The sequence below is a fragment of the Melozone crissalis genome, unplaced genomic scaffold (assembly GCF_028551555.1).
Source record: "Melozone crissalis strain CALT ecotype California unplaced genomic scaffold, PUWL_Pcris_2 ptg000027l_1, whole genome shotgun sequence".
NCBI lineage: Eukaryota > Metazoa > Chordata > Aves > Passeriformes > Passerellidae > Melozone > Melozone crissalis.
The window spans coordinates 66,118,497-66,139,045 of record NW_026535805.1 but is presented as its reverse complement, the minus strand read 5'-3'; the positions used below and the strand labels follow the sequence as shown (position 1 = coordinate 66,139,045).

The 20,549-nt window shown below is 38.7% G+C and overlaps 1 protein-coding gene across 2 annotated transcripts; it reads left to right on the top strand.

Moving 5' to 3' along the window:
* The first annotated feature begins 200 nt into the window (after positions 1-200).
* On the top strand, positions 201-20,072 carry ACP1 (acid phosphatase 1). 2 transcript variants are annotated; one of them, XM_054279936.1, is made up of 6 exons: positions 201-272; positions 10,869-10,942; positions 11,214-11,327; positions 15,663-15,724; positions 17,960-18,065; positions 18,967-20,072. In XM_054279936.1, the coding sequence occupies exons 1-6, from the start codon at positions 230-232 to the stop codon at positions 19,042-19,044; spliced, it is 477 nt and encodes a 158-aa protein (XP_054135911.1). In that variant the 5' UTR covers positions 201-229; the 3' UTR covers positions 19,045-20,072. The 2 variants fall into 2 exon arrangements, with proteins under 2 accessions (XP_054135911.1, XP_054135910.1); XM_054279935.1 differs by lacking the exon at positions 11,214-11,327 and adding an exon at positions 11,045-11,158.
* Positions 20,073-20,549: the final 477 nt, after the last annotated feature.

The following is a 20,549-nucleotide window of genomic DNA, read 5'->3' as shown; positions in this document are numbered from 1 at the left end:
GGCAGGGGCGATTGCGGAGTGCCCGCTCCCTGTCCCGGCAGCGGCTCCTCGGCGGCAGCGGCACTGCCCGGTCCGGTCCCGTCCCTCCCTTCCCGGTGTCCCGGGCACGTTCCATACTTCGCTGCTTTTTTCCCCCCCAAAACAGGCAAGTCCCATAGCCGCCTATAACTGCCGGTGCCGTAAAGCGAGGCGCGGGCGGCGCGACAGCCGCGAGGTCCTCTGAGCGAAGATGGCGGCGGGGGAGTCGAAGTCGGTGCTGTTCGTGTGCCTGGGTGAGCGGGGCAGGGACGGCCGCTCCCGCTCCGCGCCCGCCGCCCCTCGGCCCGGGGCACCCGCGGCGTGGGGAGGGAGCGCGGTGGGGCGAGGGCCGCGGCCGGGGGAAGTGCGGCCCCCGCCGTCGGACGGTGCCCCGGGTTTGCGGGGTCGGGAGGGCCGGAGTAGTCGCCGGGAAGGGAGAGAGAAGGCGGAACACACCCGCGCCCTTTCTGTGATAGGAACCACGAGGAAGGACTGAGCGCTGAGGGCGGCGGAGCACTCGAACAGGTGGCCCGGGGCTCGTGGAGTCTCCGTCTCTGGAGACGTTCCAAGCGCCCCTGGACGCGTTCCTGTGTGACCTGCTCCAGACCACCCTGTCTCGACAGGGACACTGCACCAGATAATGCCCACAGGTTCCTTCCAACCCTCATAGTTCTGTGATTCTGAGAGGTCAGTAAGAAGTCTTAAAAGAAGTGAATTGCAGTGTTGACAAACGCGAAGCTTGTGTGTGGGAAAGCACAACACCTAAATAAGCGTAAACCAGCTCTGACCTAAGGCTGCTGCTTGGGGCAGCACGGAGAGGTGGCTTCGAACTGCTTCCTGAGATGGGTTCTGCAGCACTTGGCTTCGAGAACAGCGGCATGGGAACGGGGAACCTGCCCCTAGGCCTGCTGCTGGGAGCACCTGATGTGGGAAAGGGAGAGAAAACCACAACAAGAACCACTGAAGTTCATGTAAGAGCTGCTGTAAAAACAGGGAAAGAAGGATAGGACTTTAAGTTAAAAAAAAAGATCTTGGTGGAAGCTGATCTGTTATGATCTAACAATGAAGTTCTTGATCTGGTATGAGAATGAGTGAAAAGAATAAGACTTTTTTTGAAAGGCTACCAAAATGAAGAAGGCGGAAACTTTTGTTTACTGATATTTTGTATGGTTAAGTTGTAAATCTTATTATGCAAAGTCCCAGGAAACAGAAGTGTAGATGGGATCAGAAATCACCTGAATGCTTTTCTGGAGTTTAGGACAATTAATTACTGGTAAACAAGATATTCACAACCAGCAAATAGCTAACCTGACTACACAGATTACAGAGCCATCCCCCATTTTGTACATGCCTTCTCTAAACTTCTGCTTTCTTCAGGGCATCCCAAGCTGGATGGCTCTCTGCTCTAGGAGGAATGTTAACATGATCTGTTTCCTAGCCCATATAATCTTACCTCTGTGCTGTGCACCCCTGGCCGCTTGCCAGGTTTGTTGCAAAACCTTTAGTTAATGTTTGGGCTTTTCGCTATCTGCTTTGTTTGTTGTTGTAATAGGAGACGTGCAGATTAGCTGAATAGCAAAATAAGAGTTTAGTTTTCTGAAATATGTTCTGATGTTTACCTTTGAGTAAAATGAACCCCTAATAATAATCCAGAGAAAACATCCTTTAGTGAGGGATTATCAGTTGGTGTGTGTATAGAAGCTAGTGGTCTATACAGATGTTTTTGTATAAAAAAATCTTAATTAATAGGAATCCTCCTTCCCAAACATGATGTTCTAAGGACAGTGGTAATCACCATCCCTGTGTGCTGAAGGGTGAGCCAGTGGGGAAGGAGACTGGTCTGGCTAAACACGGAGTTCTGGCTGGAACTGAAGGAAGCAAAGAGCTTTGGAAGAAGGGACAAGCAACTCAGGAGGACTAAAGGATGTCGTGAAGTTATGCAGGGAGAAAAATTAGAAGGTCCAAAACCCAGCTAGAACTTAAAGTGTTTACTGCCATAAAAGACAAAAGAAAATGTTTCTATAAATACATCAGCAGCAAAAGGAGGGCTAGGTAGAATCTCCATCTCTATTGGATGCAGGAGGAAACAGCGACAGAGGATGAGGAAAGGGCTGAGGTGTTCAATGCCTTCTTTGCCTCAGTCTTGAACACTCAGCCCAGTTAGTGTCTGTGTACCAGCTCCCTGAGCTGGAAGCAGGGATGGGGAGTGGTATCACAGATTCACAGAATAGAATCACAGATTCACTAAGCTTGGAAAAGACTTCCAAGGTCATCAGGTCCAACCTTTGACCAAACCCCATTCTGTCAACTAAACCAAAGCACTAAGTGCCACATCCAGTTGGTTCTTGAGCACTTCAGGGACTCCCTCACCCTGCTGGGCAGCTCCTTTCAATTCTTTACCCCCCTTTCAGTGAAAAATTTCCTCCTGCTGTCCAACCTGAACCTCCCCTGGTGCGGCTTGAGTCTGTTTCCTCTTCTTTATCACGGGTGGCCTGGGAACAGACCAACTCCTACCTGTCTCCAGTCTTCCTTTCAGGTATTGTAGAGGGCAGTAAGGTCTCCCTGAGCCTCCTTTCCTCCAGCCTAAACAGCCCCAGCTCCCTCAGCTGCTTCTCACAGGACTTGTGTTCCAGACCCTTCACCAGCCTTGGTGCCCTTCTCTGGACTCACTGCAGCACCTCAGTGTCCTGTAGTGAGGGGCCAGAGCTGAAGGTAAGGTTTGAGGTGTGTACTGAGTACAGGGGGACAATCACTGGTCAGTCTCTGGTCCTGCTGGCCACATATTGCTGATACAGGCCAGGATGTCACTGGCCTGCTTGGCCCCATGGGCACTGTGCTGTCAGCTGGGTGTCAATCAGCACCTCCAGGCCTTTTCTGCCAGGCTTCTTTCCAGCCATGTTTCCTGCACTGAGGGAGCTGCTGGAAGTGCTCTCTGAGCCACTTTCAATCATTTACCATCAGTCCTGGTCAGCTGGGGAGGTTGTGGTTGACTGGAGGTTGGCAAATGTGACAGTCATCTACAAGAAGGTTTGAGAGAATGAGCTGGGGAACTGCAGGCCTGCCAGCCTGATGTTGGTGCCAGGGAAGGTCACAGAGCAGATGATCATGAGTGCCATCATGTGGCACAGGACAACCAGGGCATCTGGCCCAACCAGGATGGGTTTAGGAAAGGCTTGAACAACCTGATCTTCTATGACCAGGTGACCTGCCTTGTGGATGAGAAAAAGAGGCAGGTTGTCTACCTGGACTTGACTATAACCTTTAACACCATTTCAGCATTCTCCTGGAAAAACTGGCTACTTAGGGCTTGGATGGGTGCGCTGTTTCCTGGGTAAAACACTGGATGTGTGGGCCCAAAGTAGTGGTGAATGGATTTACACCCAGCTGGCAGCTGGTCATGAGTAGTGGCTCCCCAGGGCTCAGTGTTGGGATCCATCCTGTTTAATATCTTAATCAGTACTCTGGACAAGGAGATTGAGGGCTGCTGTAGTCAGTTCACACACAACACCAGGTTGGGTGAGTGTGTTGATCTGCTGGAGAGTAGAAAGGCTCTTCAGAGTGAGCTTTACAGGCTGGGTCAAATCCAACAATACAAGTTCAACCAGACTGAGTGCTGGTCCTGCTCCTGGATCACCCTGCAGTGCTGCAGGCTGGGGGCAGAGTGTCTGGAGAGCTGCCCTGTGGAAAAGGAGCTGGGGGTGCTGGTTCACAGCAGCTGAACATGAGCCAGTGTGTGCCCAGGTGGCCAAGAAGGCCAAAGACATCCTGGCCCAAATCAGCAGTAGTGTGGCCAGCAGGAGCAGGGCAGGGATTGTCCCCCTAGACTCGGCATTGGTGAGGCTGCATCTCAAGTGCTGTGTCCAGTTCTGAGCCCTTCAGTCAAGAAAGACATTGAAGCGCTGGAGTGTGTCCAGAGGAGAGAGCAAAGCTGGTGAAGGGTCTGGAGCACAAGTCTTGAAGGGCAGCTATGGGAGCTGGAGTTGGTTAGTCTTGAGAGAAGTAGGTTTAGGAGAGACCTTACCACTCTCTACTAACAGAGACAAGAGGAGAGGAAATGGCCCTGAGTTGTACCAGGGAAGGTTTAAATTGGGTATTAGGAAAAATCTCATCACAACGGAGTTGTCAGGCATTGGAAGGGGCTGCCCAGGGCAATAGTTGAGGCTGCGTGGGTATTTAAGAGACACATAGACATGGTGCTTAAGGACATGAGTTGTTGGGTGACTTGGCAGTGCTGGGTTAACAGTCACATGTGATCTTCAGGGTCTTTTCCAAACTAAACTAATCTATGATTTTGTGAAACAGTTCATACGTGTGGCTGTGTAAACCCACAGTGGTGATTTGCACTGTAACAAGGTTCCAATTCAGGAGCTCTTCTTAGTGTAACATAATAGTTTAAATTTATTAATTATTAGGCCTGAGGAAAGGGTGCACAAGTACCAATCAGTACCAACGTTAATAGGATGCATTGTCTTTATCAAATATTGTAAATAGCTTGGACGTTTCCTCTTCTGTGTTATTGGGTTATGAAAAAAAACCTTAGTGATATGCAGTGTGAAAGGCTAATTGACATGATAAGCTGATAAGCACTTCTTTTTTTTTTTCCAGTGAAATACACTCTTCTCAGTTAAATTTTGTAGGCAACTTGTTTCTTGTTCCTGCTTTAAGATTGCTTAATTTTTGTGGTTATTTTTCAAGAGTGATACTTTTTCCTCTACAATTTTACTAGGAATAATAGCTGAGATTATTGCTGAAAAGAGTAGTAAACAGATTTCTAGAACTGCATTTAACTGTAGTGTTGGTTAATGCAGTACATTACTTCTAAAGTTTGCCACATCTAGTGAGAGTGGATTCCAGAAAGGTTACTTCTTCATGAAAAACTACATTTTCTATCTACAATGTTTTGAAAGAAACCTATTATATAAATATGTATTCTTTGTTTGTAATGAAATAAGCAGATATCATTACACAACAAAATACAATCTAGTTAATGTGCATAACTACATTAATGATAAGGGTTCCTCATCACTGAGAAATAATTGAAATACCCAGCAACATATGTAATTACAGCATATGAAAAGGCACCAGAAGATATTTTTTTCATTTAAGCAAAGAAAGAATTAAAAGTGGAGGTGAATCAAGATGCAGTTTGCTCATTTTACACTTACATAGCTCATGTAATTGATAGTTGAGCTCCAGAAATGGGCTTAATATGATGCTGTGTTATATAAGTCTGCCTCTTTCTGATGATTTCTCCACTATGACACAACAAGCTGAGTGGGCATCTTAGACCAGGCACTGCCTTTCTGGTCTCCTCCAGACATGGAGGAGCAGTTGTAAGATGGGTGTACTGTTGAGCAAAGTGGGTTTGGTTACATCTTCAGATGATTAATGCTTGTTGTGAATCACTGGATATGACTGTTGTCCCTGGGCATCTAGACTGCATCAAATCATTTTTGAAATGGCAGCTAACTTAGTGGCTATGAGGACATTGGATGACAGTCACAGAGAGATTTGAGTTTCCTGGTTCAGGTGTCAATTCATTGTGTGCCTTTAGATTCAGCCAAATACTAGGTTGCATGGGACAAAATGCTGTTTATAGCTGCAGAATGGAAAAGCAGTAGGTTGGGTAAGACATTGAAGAAGTCATGAAAAACAGTTGCTGTAATGAAGATTCTTTGCAGGTTGACAAAAAGAAATGTCTTTTTAAACAACGAGAATGTTAGACAAATGTAAGGAAAATGACCTTTCTTCTATGTGGTATTTGTAATACAGCTGTAAGAATACAGTGTCTTATTCAATCTGTGTTTCATAATGATGGAGAAGTGTTCAAAAGTTGAAAGCATGGTTGTAAAAGTAATCCTGGAATTGAAAAACAGGGTCTGTACTTAAAATGTGCTAGGAGTCTGATTGTTATAACTCGGTGCTTATGTGTTGAAAACTTGTGTTTTCCTGATGACTCTTTAGGTTAATTAGAAAAGCAGCAGTTGAATAATTCAGGATAAATATTCTCTCTGCAAGTAAAGTTTTTAGAGACACACACACACATACATGCACATGAATGCAGAAACCAGGGAATCTGAACTGAAATCTGTGCCTTGAATGGTTCCTCACAAAAGTAATTGAATGCTGAGTGTGACAAGATGGAAAGAACTAGGACTTGTGATGAAGTTCTGACAGGAATTTGACTACAGAACATAATAAAGTGAGCAGTCAGTTTTAAACACTTGTGAAGGGGACCTGATGAGTGGTGCAAATGATGGGAAGCATTCTTCCAGTCACTTTGGTTAAGTGACCATTCATGGAAGCATAAGTAGAATAAAAATCAGGTTTTTGCATGTGAGAGGATGAAAAGTAATAAAACCTTTGTTACTAACAGCAGACAGCAAAAGAAAGGAACAAGAGAAAACCATTTGTTTGCATTTGGGGAAGCTCTGAAAGAAGTAGGGAGCTGAATAAGGAATAATTAAGATACAAAACCACATTAGAAATTAAGTGATTGGATCAACATACTCAGAAATAGGCAATGGAACTGAGCATTAAATGGATTCAAGTTCTCTCTCCTCCCAGCAGAAGCAGAGCTTCCATTTCTGTCTGGGAGTGGATCAAAGATTAGTGCAGAGACAGGAGTAAGAACTGAAAAAATTGGGTGTTGGCTTAGGTCACTGTCTCTGGAAGCCTTGTGCTTAGAAAAGATTGTGAAAACATGACTTCCTAAAAGTGATTGACAGATAGTTCCAGTACTGATTCTGTGATTGAAATCTCTTGTCCTTAAATCATTGTATTTGGAGATGTTTGTAGGATTAATTTCAGTAGGTGGACTCTAGCTACCTTGGGCACTGGTTTTCTGTGATTGAAAATGTCACTACAGCTTAAAGAACTTGATATGCAAAAAAATGAAGGGAGAAGATGGAGATTTTACTGCTGCCTTCTGCATAAAGCCAGCATGATCAGATCAGTTGGAAATACAATAAGCAAGGGAACACTAGAGGAGGATAGGTAGTGAAGATAATGTGTAGGTAACATTTAAGGAGAAGAATGGTTCATGTCCAAGGAGGAATTTAATTGCCCTATGATTTTTTGTGAAATTTCTCCATTCTCCTAATGGAGAATGTCATTCCGTAACTTAGGAAATACTGTACATCTGTGAGGATGCACAGCCTGGAAAGACCAATGTGGGATGTACAGCTGCATCTGAAATAGATAGAAATTAGTGAGGAAAGTGGTTGGAAAACAAGAATTAATTTTGCATATGTTAGTGGGATAAGATAGAGCTTTACATCAGTCTTGAGATGAGTGATAACAGTTGCAAGGAGTAGCATGGGTAAATTTGTTTAAGATTAAAATAATATTGCAGAGTATGTGGGGAAAAGAGCTTCTTTTAAGTCAGTTCTGTGATTCTGTCTGTGTTCCCAAAAATAGGTTTAAATGCTGCTTGAAGTTCCCTAACAGTGTTAATACCTCTGCTAATATCTGGAGTGTGTCATCAGGGAAGACGTGAATTTTTAAGTCACAAACTGGGTTAAGTGTTGGTTTCAAAAATGATCCAGCTGAAGTTTCTAGGTACTGCTGGAAGTGGTAGTTAATATGTTTAATCAAGGGTGATCATGGTACTGTTCATTATGGCATTTTATATGTTATCATTAAAGATTATATTTATGGCATTTATTTTAAGAAGTGAGCAAGCTGTAGAAGAGTGAAAATTTGGAACAAGTTCAGTCCATGTGAGCAGAAGGCTAAACAAGAAAAAGCCATGAGGGATTTATTTCAAAACTACCATTTTGAAATTTTGGGAGCTAGTTAATGAATTACTAGGTCCCAGAATATTAATCATTGTTTTTTACTGATATGTTAAGTGTGGTAATGAAGGTTACCATTCATGCCCAATTGTGTGGGATCATTATATAGAGAAAAAATTTTGTTCTGAAGGAAATGGATGGCCTCCACAGCTGGTGTGATGGGAGCAGAATGTAATAGTTTAGAGAAAAGGCTTAAAGGTCACCTATTTGAAGTTACAAAGAAAGAGAGGGAATGGACAAATTTGGAGTAGGAGGCTATAATCATAAATTTGATACTCATGAATGAGTCAAAGGTGATTGTAGAAGTTCTCAGGTTGTTTTCAAAAACACTATGTACCTATTACAGACTTTTTTTTAATTTAAAAAACAAATGTGAACAAACTTTTCCTGTACTGTAATCTGTTGTTTTGTTTGTCAGTATTCAAGAAAAGTAAATTTAAATTAGAAGTGCAGATTTGACTTAACTGGAGTGATTAGATAAGGTCAGTTAATTTCATGAAGAGATTGAGAGTTTGGTTTGTTTAGTTTAGCACAGCTTGGCAAGGGTTCTGTATCTGTTGAAGGAAAGACAGACTGATGTTAACCAAGATCAGATGAGCAGAGACTTCCAGGAATAAATACTAAGTTGAAACTGGAAGGTCTTATGCTACCACAGGAAATTAGTATCTGGAATAGCCTTTTAAGATAGATGATGCTTTTTAAAATGGAGCTTGATGTGTTTGTAAGAGGAGTGATGCTGTACAGGCTTGCAATATCAAAGAATGGAGTTCATTGATATGAAGGTTATTTTCTGCCTTGTGCTGTATGTTACCATGTTTTGAAATTGTACTGTTTTAACTCACTCAAAAACTGAGATTATTTTTTACTTTATTACTGTATTTTAAGCATTTACTTAATTAATAGTATGAACTTATTTTCTCACTTAACCGCATAGGGAGCCCCAAAATTTTCCTGTTTTATTTTTCTTCCAAGACTGATTTCATTTCTGTGTGTGAAATAAACTAATTCAAACAATGGAATTAGTATGTTTTCTCCTGGAAGATCTGATGACATCAGAACTCACTTAATGTTTTGGCAAGGTCAGTTTTTCAGTGGTTAGCCTGTTCCTTTTGCCATTTAGTTGATTTGATGTTCTCTAAATCTTTGATAGTCCATTTGTGTTGCTTCAGATCTTCACTTCCCTCTTTGTGATTTTTTTAGTTGATGTGTGACAGCAGTTACTAAATGCCCAGGTCATAGCAGTTTCTCTCTAGCAATGAAGTATCTACCTTGGTGTTTTGTTTAAAAATGAGATGAAGTGCCTCATGTAAAAATTTCTTTTTGCTGGTGAAAATTTAGCTTTGTTCATTGGCTTTTTTTTTTCTTTTTATAGTTTGAGATTTGGAAACAATTTAATCAGTAGTAGGAGAGTGATTAAGGGTACAGAGATGGGTTTTGCCATTTCTGGTATTTTTACTTAATCTGCTCAAAAATCAGAGATGAGCAAAGTTACACATTATGTCTGATGGGAACAGAAGATTTGTGTGTATGAGTTACTGCAATCTGCATGACAAATCAAATATTATGAATATCCCATCTAGTTACTGAAAATTTCTGAGGATGAAAAGGTAGAAAGAACTAAAGTAATAGTTGAAAAGGCTTTTTCTTTTTGTTGAGACACTTAATTCTTTTCAAATATGAATTTCTGCATGCATTTTTAAGAGCTCTGCCCTAGATTGCTACAGTTGTAGTTACAGTTTCAGAAAAAATATACTGTAGATCCATTATTTTTAGTTTTTAATGGAACTGTAATTCATTGTTGAAATAGGTTCTTTTTGAAAATAAGGTCAGATCAAGTGGCTAGGGCAATTGGAGGCCATTGGAAGGGAAGATTGTATATGTATTTGAATAAATATCTTGACTGTTTGTTGGCTGGTTGACAGCATTTAAGCTTTGCCATGTATTAGATTTTATTCCTAATCCTCTGTATTTTGGGCAAAAAAAGTTCAGAATTTCTTTTTCCCGTGATGTTTTCAGAGCTTGTGTACTTGAATTCAATTTCTGGAGGTTAGACTTGGTTTCTGGATGCTGCTCTTGATGAAGGCTCAGTTTGAGCTGTAGTGACTTGAATTCAGTTAACAAGAGTATTTTTACTACATGTTGTTCAGCCATTTCACTACATTTTTACAATGGTGGTGGCTGTGTTTTGGACCTGTTCAACAGACCAGTGGATAGTACAGAATTCTGGTATTATTTGGGTGGTAGGGGACTATCAGCTAGGTCATCTCATCTGGTTGCCATGTCTTGCAGCAGAGATGCCTTCCACTAGACCAGGTTGTTCAAAGCCCCATGCAGCCTGGTCTTGAACATTTCCAGGGATGGAGCACGCAGTTTCTTTAGGCAGCCTGTTCCAATGTCTCACCACCCTCACTGTAAAAAAAAAAAAAAAAAAAAGTTATTCTTGTTCTCAACTTCTTTTTAAAACCATTGTCCCTGGTTCTATCCCTGCAGCCTCCTTTATATATAGAAAGGTTGCAGTAAGATCTGATCTCCCCAGTCCTTTTCTTCAGATTGCACATCCTCAGTTCTCACTCAGAGGTGCTCAGCCATCAGATCATCTTTGTGGCCCTCCTTTGGACCCACTCCAAGAGCTCCATGTCCTTCTAGTGCTGAGTGCCCCAGAACTGGGTGCATCAGTCCAGGTGGGGTCTCATGAGAGCTGAGTAGAGGGGCAGAATCCCCTCCTTCGACCTGCTGGCCATGCTGCTTGTGGTACAGCCAGGGATATGATTGGCTTTCTGGGCTGCAGGTGCACTCTGCTGGCTCATATCCAGCTTGTCACCCACCAGTGTCCCCAAGTCCTCCCCCGTGCTCCTCTCAATCCCATCCTGCCACAGTCTGTACTGATACTGGAGATTGCCCCAACTCAGGTGCAGGGCTCGGGGTTCTCTTATACATAAATTGCATTCTGAGTAAATAAAAATCTTTAATCTGATCTGGGTGGAAAAATCAACACAACTACTGGTTTTTGTTTTCAAAAGTCTGAAAATTCACTTGAATCTCTTGTTTCCATAGGAAACATCTGCCGCTCTCCAATAGCTGAAGCAGTTTTCAGAAAACTTGTGACTGATGAGAAGCTTGAAAATAAGGTATGCTATTGCTTTCTGTTCCAAGAAATAACTGTCTCATAGCCAGTCAGAATATAAGCAGTAAGGAAAGAAACATAAAAATATGAATTTGTTTTTCTGTAGTGGAGGATAGACAGTGCAGCGACATCTACCTATGAAATAGGAAGCCCTCCTGACTATCGAGGACAGAATTGCATGAAGAAGCATGGCATTCCCATGAGTCATATTGCCAGGCAGGTACTGTACCTTAATTTTCTTTAAATCTGTCTATGTATTTGTTCTGTTCTTACAGTGGAGGACAGACAGTGCTGCCGTTTCAGACTGGAACGTGGGGCGCTTCCCAGATTCAAGGGCTTTAAGCTGTCTAAGAAATCATGGCATTGAGACAGCACATAAAGCACGACAGGTAGAAGAGAGTATATTTTCTTCCTTATTCATACCTGTGCCCTAACCATTGCAATCATAGAAGTCATTTGAGCAGTGCATGGTTAAGCATCAAGTAATAAATAAATAAATACTCCGTGCAGTTTTTTGAAGGACTCCAGAGCGACTTAACTCTTCTAGTTGAACTTAATTAGTTTTTTGTTAAGGTTCATTGGAAGTATAACTGGAAAGCATTGATCCAGTTTCTGCGTTGTAGAAAACTCCTGCCTCCAAATGTTTAGTATTCTGAGCATTTTAAAATGGTTTTTAAAACTGGACTTACTGTTGTAATCTGTGATGCATCCTTCAGCAAGGAGTTGTATATTTATTTAGCAGGTCCAAAAAGAAGTAGAATACCTCTTCATCCATCACAAAAAGCTTCTGCACTTGCATGTAGATCTTTTAAAAATATCTGGAGTGCTGAATTAGAATGAAAGCACTCAAACCCAAGATTAGTAGCACAGTTGGTGGTAACTTCAGAGGAAAACATACCCTTGAAGCATTCTTAAGTCAAAGGTAGGATTGCCATTTAGTGAAATCCTCTAAGTTTTACCTGAACTTGTATCTGTTTTCATTAACAAAAGAACATGTATTTATTTCCATACTGAATTCCAGAGAGATTGGAAGTAAATGTGTCTGCATCTATTTAAATCATTCAGATACTCATACAAATGCACATAATTTACTTCAGTTAACTACTCTCTGGATATGAGAAATTCCTTTAGGGCTTGACCTTTACTTAGTTTGAGTTTACGCCACTAGTTTTTGTATTGACAAAAAGATCAAGTAGTCTTGTTATTATCTTACATTTCTGTTCCCTTCAGAATTTTTCTGGACCTCACTGAGGTCATATTTACTTTTTTCACTTTTCAAAGACTACATGTTTAGATTTTTGACTTCCAAAAATAAATTCTCTCAATTAGTCAATTGCCCTCTGCTGACCTCTCCTGATGTTAATCTCTGTTTATATAAAACAGAATTAAGCACAGCACCATTTCAGATTTTTCAATAATTTACTATTAGAATAATCACTTCAAAAGTCTGTTGTGATCTTTTCCTGTTACAACATCCAGATTTACTCTTCATCATTTCTTACAAACATCCTTATTTGTCAATGTACAAGCTAAATGGTACTGAAATTATTCAGTGAGTGTTTCAGTCATAACAGTAGTGTGACATATTGGTCTTCCTAGAAGATAGCTTGGAAACTTGAGAACTGTTCTTCTAGGTATTCCTAGAGTGGTTTATGAGCAGGTAAATTAAAACAAAGGACCCAAAACAAGTTGATCCTCTGTCTTGAAGCAAATCTTTATATCTTCCTTTGGTAGAGAAGGAATGAAAACATTTTAATGAAGACATTTGCTTATACATTCTGGCAAACAAAGAGATTTTTCAGTCAGCAGATCTTAAAATGTTACATATACAGGGAGAGAAAATTAAAAAAATGAGGCAATAAAATGAAAGACTTAACAGGATGAAAATCATCCTGTCTAAATCATTCCAGTACACATAGTTTCTGTTGTAAAGAAAATCTTCAAATCCCTGAACTGCAGATAACTGTTTATTTTGCATTGATGTTAACAACATAGCTCCAAATTTGTTTTTTATTTTCCTAAACTTCTGTCAGATGGTCTCTGCTGATTCTCAGACCTGATATGGTCTTGTGGTACTTCTGAAAAAAGAGGTACTTGACAGTGTAGAACAGGACTTTTCAGAGTGGTCAGGTTAGTACAAGTGAAAGTGTATTTGCTTTGCTTTTAGAGACAAACCTAAGGATAGAATTTTGTGTGACACTTGTTTCAGAACAGATTAAGGAAGATTTAATAACAGAAGCTGCAGAAATAGAGAGTAGGGATTTATCTTCTGTTGCCTTCAAAGTACTGTACAATTATAGTCTTCAGTCCTCTGGAAAATTGCTACCCACACAGTGAAAGGCACCTTCTCTCATGTAATTTTTACATAATTATGATCATGGATTGTAGCTTTTTTTTTAAATTCAGTACTACAAGAATGTTTTATGTGAAAGAGAATATTAAATTGGTCATGTCTTGCCATCATGTACAGTGATATTCTAAGTTAAAAGTGAAGTACAAAACCAAATTATATATTTATATATAAAATAAAGTTGTTATCATTTTAGCTAATGGCAGGTTGCTGTATGAAATTCTCTAAGCTCTCATTCTTCATGCACAAACCAGAAAGTTTTTAATAATTTTCACTTTTATTCACGCTGAGGCAAAAATTGATTTTGGTATGAGTCATACCATGCATTTGCCTTAAATATGAAATTGAGATTAGAAGAAGGTTGTATTAAATACTGTTTCACAACTGGGTAAATTTGAGGATTACTACCTCTCTGTGGGTTTCAGGCAGAAAATGAGATTTCCCTTCTGTAAATAAAGTGAAATGTTTCACCAATAATTTAATAAATGTTATATGCATTTTTTAAATGTAAAGTTATTGTTATCTGTGTAGTTTCATACAAAGTTGCCTATTTGAACTCTCCAGTACACTTCTCAAAATGTATCTAAATTTTTACATTCTCAATTTCATCCCCCAAAGTACTAGTTTTAGTAGTTTTGAGGAGTACCTTCAGTTCACTGGAGTTTGCCCAATTAAAGCTTTTTTATTTTTTTAACTGACTCTGTGTTATGGCTTAAAAGCATGAGCCAAATGTAACCTTGGTTTTAGGGCTGCATTTGCAACTGTATTAGTGCTGGTCATAGGGTAATAACTGCCACACTGTCAAGTGTTCCTAGTTTATTCTTCCATTTGTCCATACAACAAAGAAATCAGTGCCCTCTTATTTTCACAGGGGCAAGTATTCAGCTGTGTAGAGCAATCAGAAGCAGCTTGTAGAAGTCCTGATTAGATTTGCCAGGAAAACAGAGCTATTTCCACTGCAAAAATATTTTCATGGGTCAGAGGCACTGCATGAATACAGCAAATATTTTTACAGTGAAAATAAACAAGTCTGCATTAGTTTTCATCATTAACCCTTTCTTTTCATGTTCATTCCTGACCTTTCCTCTTCAGTTCTCTTTGTGTTTATTGTTTCATTTATGGCTTTATTCTGATGATAATTTCTGTATTTTCTTGCTCCCTGTTATGGGAGCTTAATCAGTATCTATTTGCTGTTTGCACAAAAAAAAGTAGCTGTTTTTCCATCTAAACTTTTTTTTTAATACATAAATATTTTTTACAAGTTCAAACTCTGACTTAATGGGATACTGTGTTTTGCCTTTTGGCTGTTTTCCTTGCTTACTCACTTCTTTGTAGGGATGCCTGCCAGAAAACCTGTTCTGAGCAACCTTCCCAAGTTTCTTGGTTATGATACTTCACACAGGACTATATATGAAAAACAGTCCTAAAGTGAACTCTAATATTAAAAATTTTATTCCATTTCTTCATCCTCATTATGGACACCTGGTTCAGATGTCTTATACCAGCGCTGGGGCCATGGTCTGGGAAGATTTTACCCTAAACTAAGGCTTAAATGTGAACTGAAATAAAATGAAAACTGGCAAACATCTCCAGCCATCCTTATAACAAGAAGATGACATTAGTATTGAAGTCAGTGGTTTATCTGCTGTGTTTGCCTACATGAATTGAGCTCAGATCTCTGAACTTAATTGATACTCATGTTTAGGAGTCAATAAATTACGAGAAAGAAAAAGAACATATGATATGATGGTAAGAAGATGTACAATAGATCCCAGATTTTTCACATCATACTACAAATTTTGTGAATTTACATGGTCTAAAATACTGTGGATGCATTTGTTTTTAAGAGATTGTAACTCATGCCATCATACTTCAGCTTTCAGTTTCACTTGTTATATGTTCTTGTGCAGTGGCAGATTTCTAGATTGGAAGTATTGCAATTGATTCCAGGTTACCTACATTTTTGTTGTCCTATCAAGAAAGTAATTTTTGTGTTTTATTTTTAACCATTTTATTGCATGGTTCCCATAATTGGAAATTGCTTTAGTTTTAGTAGTTGAAAAGTACTAGAATTGTTGCTTTTAATAATATTGTATGTTGATGCATGGAATGTAAAAGGAAAAAGAAAAGGTTGGTTAAATAGCTGACTTGGGTTTGTGTTTTTGTGGAAGGTTTGCAGAAATGGATACATAATCATGGTAAAATATATTTAAAATGTTTAAGTTATTGTAAAATTGTATAAAGGCGCAGTTCTATACTTTCCACCTGTGTCTTTTTTAAATAAATCATAGCTACAGAAATTGAAAACACTTTTTTCTCCCCTTTCATTAATCAAATGCAGTTTGTAGGCTAAAGCACCTACTTTTACTTCTAGATTACTAAAGAGGATTTCCAGACCTTTGATCATATACTTTGTATGGATGAGAGCAATCTAAGGTAATGTATGAAGAAATGGAACAAATTCATATGGATTACTTGTAGTGATGTCTCATAAGCCACTTTGGACACAGATGTCACATTTTACTGCTTAGCTTATGTTGGGGTTTCTTTGTTTTTTTTTTTTTTTTTTTTGCATGTATGTGAATGATGTGCTAATGGATAGATTCTTCACTTCTAATAAGTTTATTGAGCCAGAACTCAATGGTTTATTTGTGTGATACGTGCCACTCAAGGATGAAGGGCATGGAAATTTAGTTACTTTGTGCTATATACAGCTGATGCCTGGATAATTAAGAATGAGGATGTACTTACTGTCTTGATTGAAGTGATCAGTTTTTCTAATTGCATGGCAATTAAAATACAAACTAGGAACTTGGAAGGATTAAATATGATGTGGGGGGTTTTTTTTACTTTTTTATATAGAAAAAGGGAACTCTGAAATTAGCAAGGTTGTTAGCTTGGGGAAATCTTGTTTTATTGTTAGCTGTGCTCTAGCTGAGTGTCCTTAAGAAAGATCTGGTAAAGTAGCTGCCTAGTGTAACATTTAGGATGTCACTAGCAAAATTTCTACTCAATTACATATATAATGAGAGTTAAGGAGCTGAATTTAATGAACTACAAGTGTCAAAGTGCTCGTAAGGGCTATTGTCAAGTTATTTTACAAAGTCCCAAACCAAACCACCAGAACCAACAACAAAACCTAAATAAAGACCCTATTAGTAGCACATAAAGTCTTCTAGAAGCAGCACCACTTAATTGAAATAAGTATGATTTTGTTGAATTTTCTGGAATGTCTTGAATAAGCTGTCTTCCTCAGCCTTCATGAATGAAGGGTATGTAACACTTGGCTTGATTGCAGTGTCTCAGGCAATGATGTGACAAGGCTTCCTTCTATTTTCACTTGAATTCTTAAACAGAAATTTGAATTAACAATTTATATGATATGATCTTTAGAGCAGAAGAAATATCAGAACTATAACAGGGATATTGTGCTAAAGTTTTGCCTTTAGCTTGCACTGAGTTCAACTGTTTTGCCTAGGAATGCTTATTTGTAGCTCTAGGAGGGCAAGCTGATTCCAGGTGTTGATGGAATGCCTGTCAGAAAAGGAAGATTTGGGATGTGTCTTTTCTTTAGTACCAGAGCCATCTGACCCTCTCCTCTTCATTAAGTGATATGCCGAAAACCTTTAAGAAGATGGTCTGACATTTTTTTAATAATAATTAAGAAGGCTAGAGAATTTATTGAAAAATCTGTAAATTCAAGCAATAGGTTGATAGAGGATGTCTGATTTTTCTTCAAGCAAAACCAGTACTGTGGTCTCACTGCTATTTCTAACCTAGCTGAAATTAATTTCTTAATCAGAATTAATAATTTTAATTTCTTAAAGCTGATATGGTTATGACTAAGTATTCACAAGGGATTTCTTTGCCTTTTGTAATGGTGAGTAAGTAAAATGATGATTTGGAATGGAGATGTGTAATATTGAAATAATTTATGAAAGTATGTTTTGGGAGTTCATTGTGAAGATGATAGTACTGAGCTGCCTTTAATCTGAAGATGATGAGAGGTCCCTTTTAAGTATGGATAACAAACAGATGATCATTTTTGGGATAAGAAATGGCCATTTTTAAGCAAATAGAGAAAATGCCATCTCAGAATTAGAATGCTTTATCAATGAGAAGCAATGTAGAAGGAAGAGGATGTGACAGTTGGTAAAATGCTACAGTATATCAAAAGGAAAACAGGTGTAGCTCCCTGATTTACCATTTTCTGTTAACTGGATGTGGTAGGATTTCACAAGAGCTAGAGCATAGCAATCTAAAACAGTGGCTTTGAGCAGACAGGAGAGTCTTACTCATACTTCTGGAAAAATACCTGGATAATTTTCATTGTTTTTTGTTCAGTACAAGCTAAAGGTGAAAGTACCAATCATTGATTTGAGAATGAACTTGATGAACTTAAAAAGTTAAAACTGTTAAAAAGTTTTTTTTAAGCTATGGATAAAGTGCCTGACTGCTTATTTATGCTCTGAATTCAGTTTATGTCTTCCATACTCAATTAAAAAAGACACCACATAACAAGAAAAACAAGAACAAGGAGCAGCATAAAGTCCACAGGACTGATGGAGTCCAGAGACATTGTTTTCCTGTGTTGTCTAGAAATGGTCATGAACATTGATGCCAAAATTCTGAAGGAAAATTCAAGGAAAAATTTTATTTTCTCTTCTACAGAGATTTGAACAGGAAAAGCAACCAAGTTAAGGACTGCAAGGCCAAAATTGAGCTACTTGGAACTTATGATCCACAGAAACAACTTATCATTGAAGATCCATACTATGTACGTGTAAGAAATTCTTTGGATGGCTTGATTAAAAATTGTGTGTGTGCAGTATAATCTTCCCAGATCCCCCAGTTGGCATGTGATACATAATCTGATGTTACACAAAGTGAAGTGTAAAGTTTTTTTTTGTGACTTAAGAAAACCATGTATTACTGGGATAGGAAAGGAAAATGTTACTATGCTTATAACATTTATTTAAATTAAAATAATGCAGTGCACCTGTATTTTCAATATTGGGTGAAACCCTGTTTGATCAGCCTTGTTACAAAGAGGATATGATCAGGAAAGTTAGAGATATAGCCATTGACGCAGGTGGTCAAAAGAGCTGCATAATGCCAGCCAAAAGCAAACAATTAGACTAACATTCTTCAGTTTAGTTAACAAAAGTGGGTGAAGATGCAGGAGGGTTCTATAAAATCTTGATAGCATGAGGAAAGCTGAATAAGAAATTGCTATCCATTACCCAGGAAGTAGAGAATAAGGTATAGTGGTAAGCAAATGGTATTAGTGGGAAGCAGGTTCAAAACAAAAAGGGGTTTGTTTTGGACATTTTGTTTCCACACAGTGCTTCATTAAACTGTGAAATTCAACATGACTGGTTAGTGTGAACCTAAAAAAGGAAAAGACTTAAAAGACTCAAGAGTAAGTGGAAGAAGTACATGAAGGAAAGTCATGCAGAACTGTTGAATACAAAGTCACAGAGTTCGTCTGTGAAATACTTGAGCTCAAATTAGAGAGAAATATGCCAAAGCTATCACCAAGTATTTGCACAGTTTTTATTTTTTCCTAATGTCTCTTGTTTGCCATTACTGACAGCAGAAAAACCAGTCTGCAATTTGTATTTGCTCTTCAGCCACTATTGTTTTTCTTAAAGTCTTTTTCCTCTTTTCTTTTCTAGGGGAGCGAAAAGGACTTTGAAACTGTTTACGAGCAGTGTCTTAGATGCTGTAAAGCATTTTTGGAGAAGTATCGTTAATGCTTCATCATATCATTTCTAAAAGAAAATAATTAGCTTCTTCTGAAATATGTAAAGTTTACTTGATTGATGTATTTAAATTGTAAAATTATGCCTCTACATTCAGTACTTACTCAGTTTAATTTTGTATTTTAGCTGTTCTGTCATCTAATGAAAAAACAGAGAAAGGTTTTAATCGGATTACATGATCAACCATTTTGTCACACATCAATGTAGTTATAAAGTATATAATTCAGTATAAATTTTTCTGTAAACTCTTCAAGTGCTTTCTCACAAGCACTGCAAAAGTAACACCTTGCTTCTTTATATGTAATGCTAACTGAACTGAGGTCTTGTCCTCAGTGAGTTGATTTCAGTCAACTTTCAATGGTAGTCTGTGAGATAATAATTGATGTGTAACTTAGGTGTGTCATCCCAGTATCATTAGGCAGCCTTTGGATGGAAGCTGTTTCACATGGAGCCTGCTAGACTAAAAGATCTGCTGCCTGATAGAACTGGCTAAGTCTTCCTTTAGTCTGACACAAGCACAAGTAACACAGCATTTACTTTGAGGAGAAAACATACCTGCTTTAATGCTGAAATGTGAAATCACATATTGTATCTCACAGTAGTAAAATAGTCAAGTCCATGCAATACAGTGGATGAGAAATTTGCTGTAATCCCAGTTCCTACATGAGGGTCAGACAGTATTTTCAGATTTACTCAGGAGGATGTACAGCCTGTCAAAAGTGTTCTTTGAGAGTATAGTTCAGTGTAAAGACAACCCATCTGTAATAAAATACTAAGTTAGCAGAAGGCCAGTAAAGTAGACAGTTCTGCTCTTGGACAAAATTTGAATGCTTTGTAAAAGTCTATGTCTGCTTTTCTGAGTATCACCCTTCCTGTCTGCCTTAGACATGTAAATGTACTGAGATCAGTAATATAAGTGATACCATGATGATTTTCCTGTTTTGAATATTCTCAGCATTGGTATGAACTAGCATTACCACATTATCTGTAAAACTGGATCTATAAAATTTGTTTTCTTATTTTGCCTTGTTTTTGTCTCTTGCTGCCTTCCAAACTTGTAGTCTATGTACTTGTAACTTGCTCAGCCTTTTGAGAGAGAGATGGATTTCAACAGGGGATTGTGTTATTCTTGGGGAGGTTGGAATCCTGGTGCCACTCTGTTGCAGACTTCACAATGGGGATTAAGTTTCTTGGGATTTTTTTCTGTAGAATAGATGTGTTTGTGTTAATGAGATTTCTGTTTTGTGCTAAAATTTCAATCAGACATAAAACTTCAGAACTTGCTTAGAAAAGGCAGATGGTAGAAGGAATACTTAAATACAGAAATCAGAATCTTTGCACATTATTGTATTATCATCAGTTTTGACTTCTAAAAATAAACTAGGAATTGGAAGCTAATAGCTGTTTCACTTTTCAGGGGCAAAGAGTTATACACTATTTCAGATCCAATTAAGTACTGACTCTAGAAAAAATATTTTTAATTTGTTTATTAATGT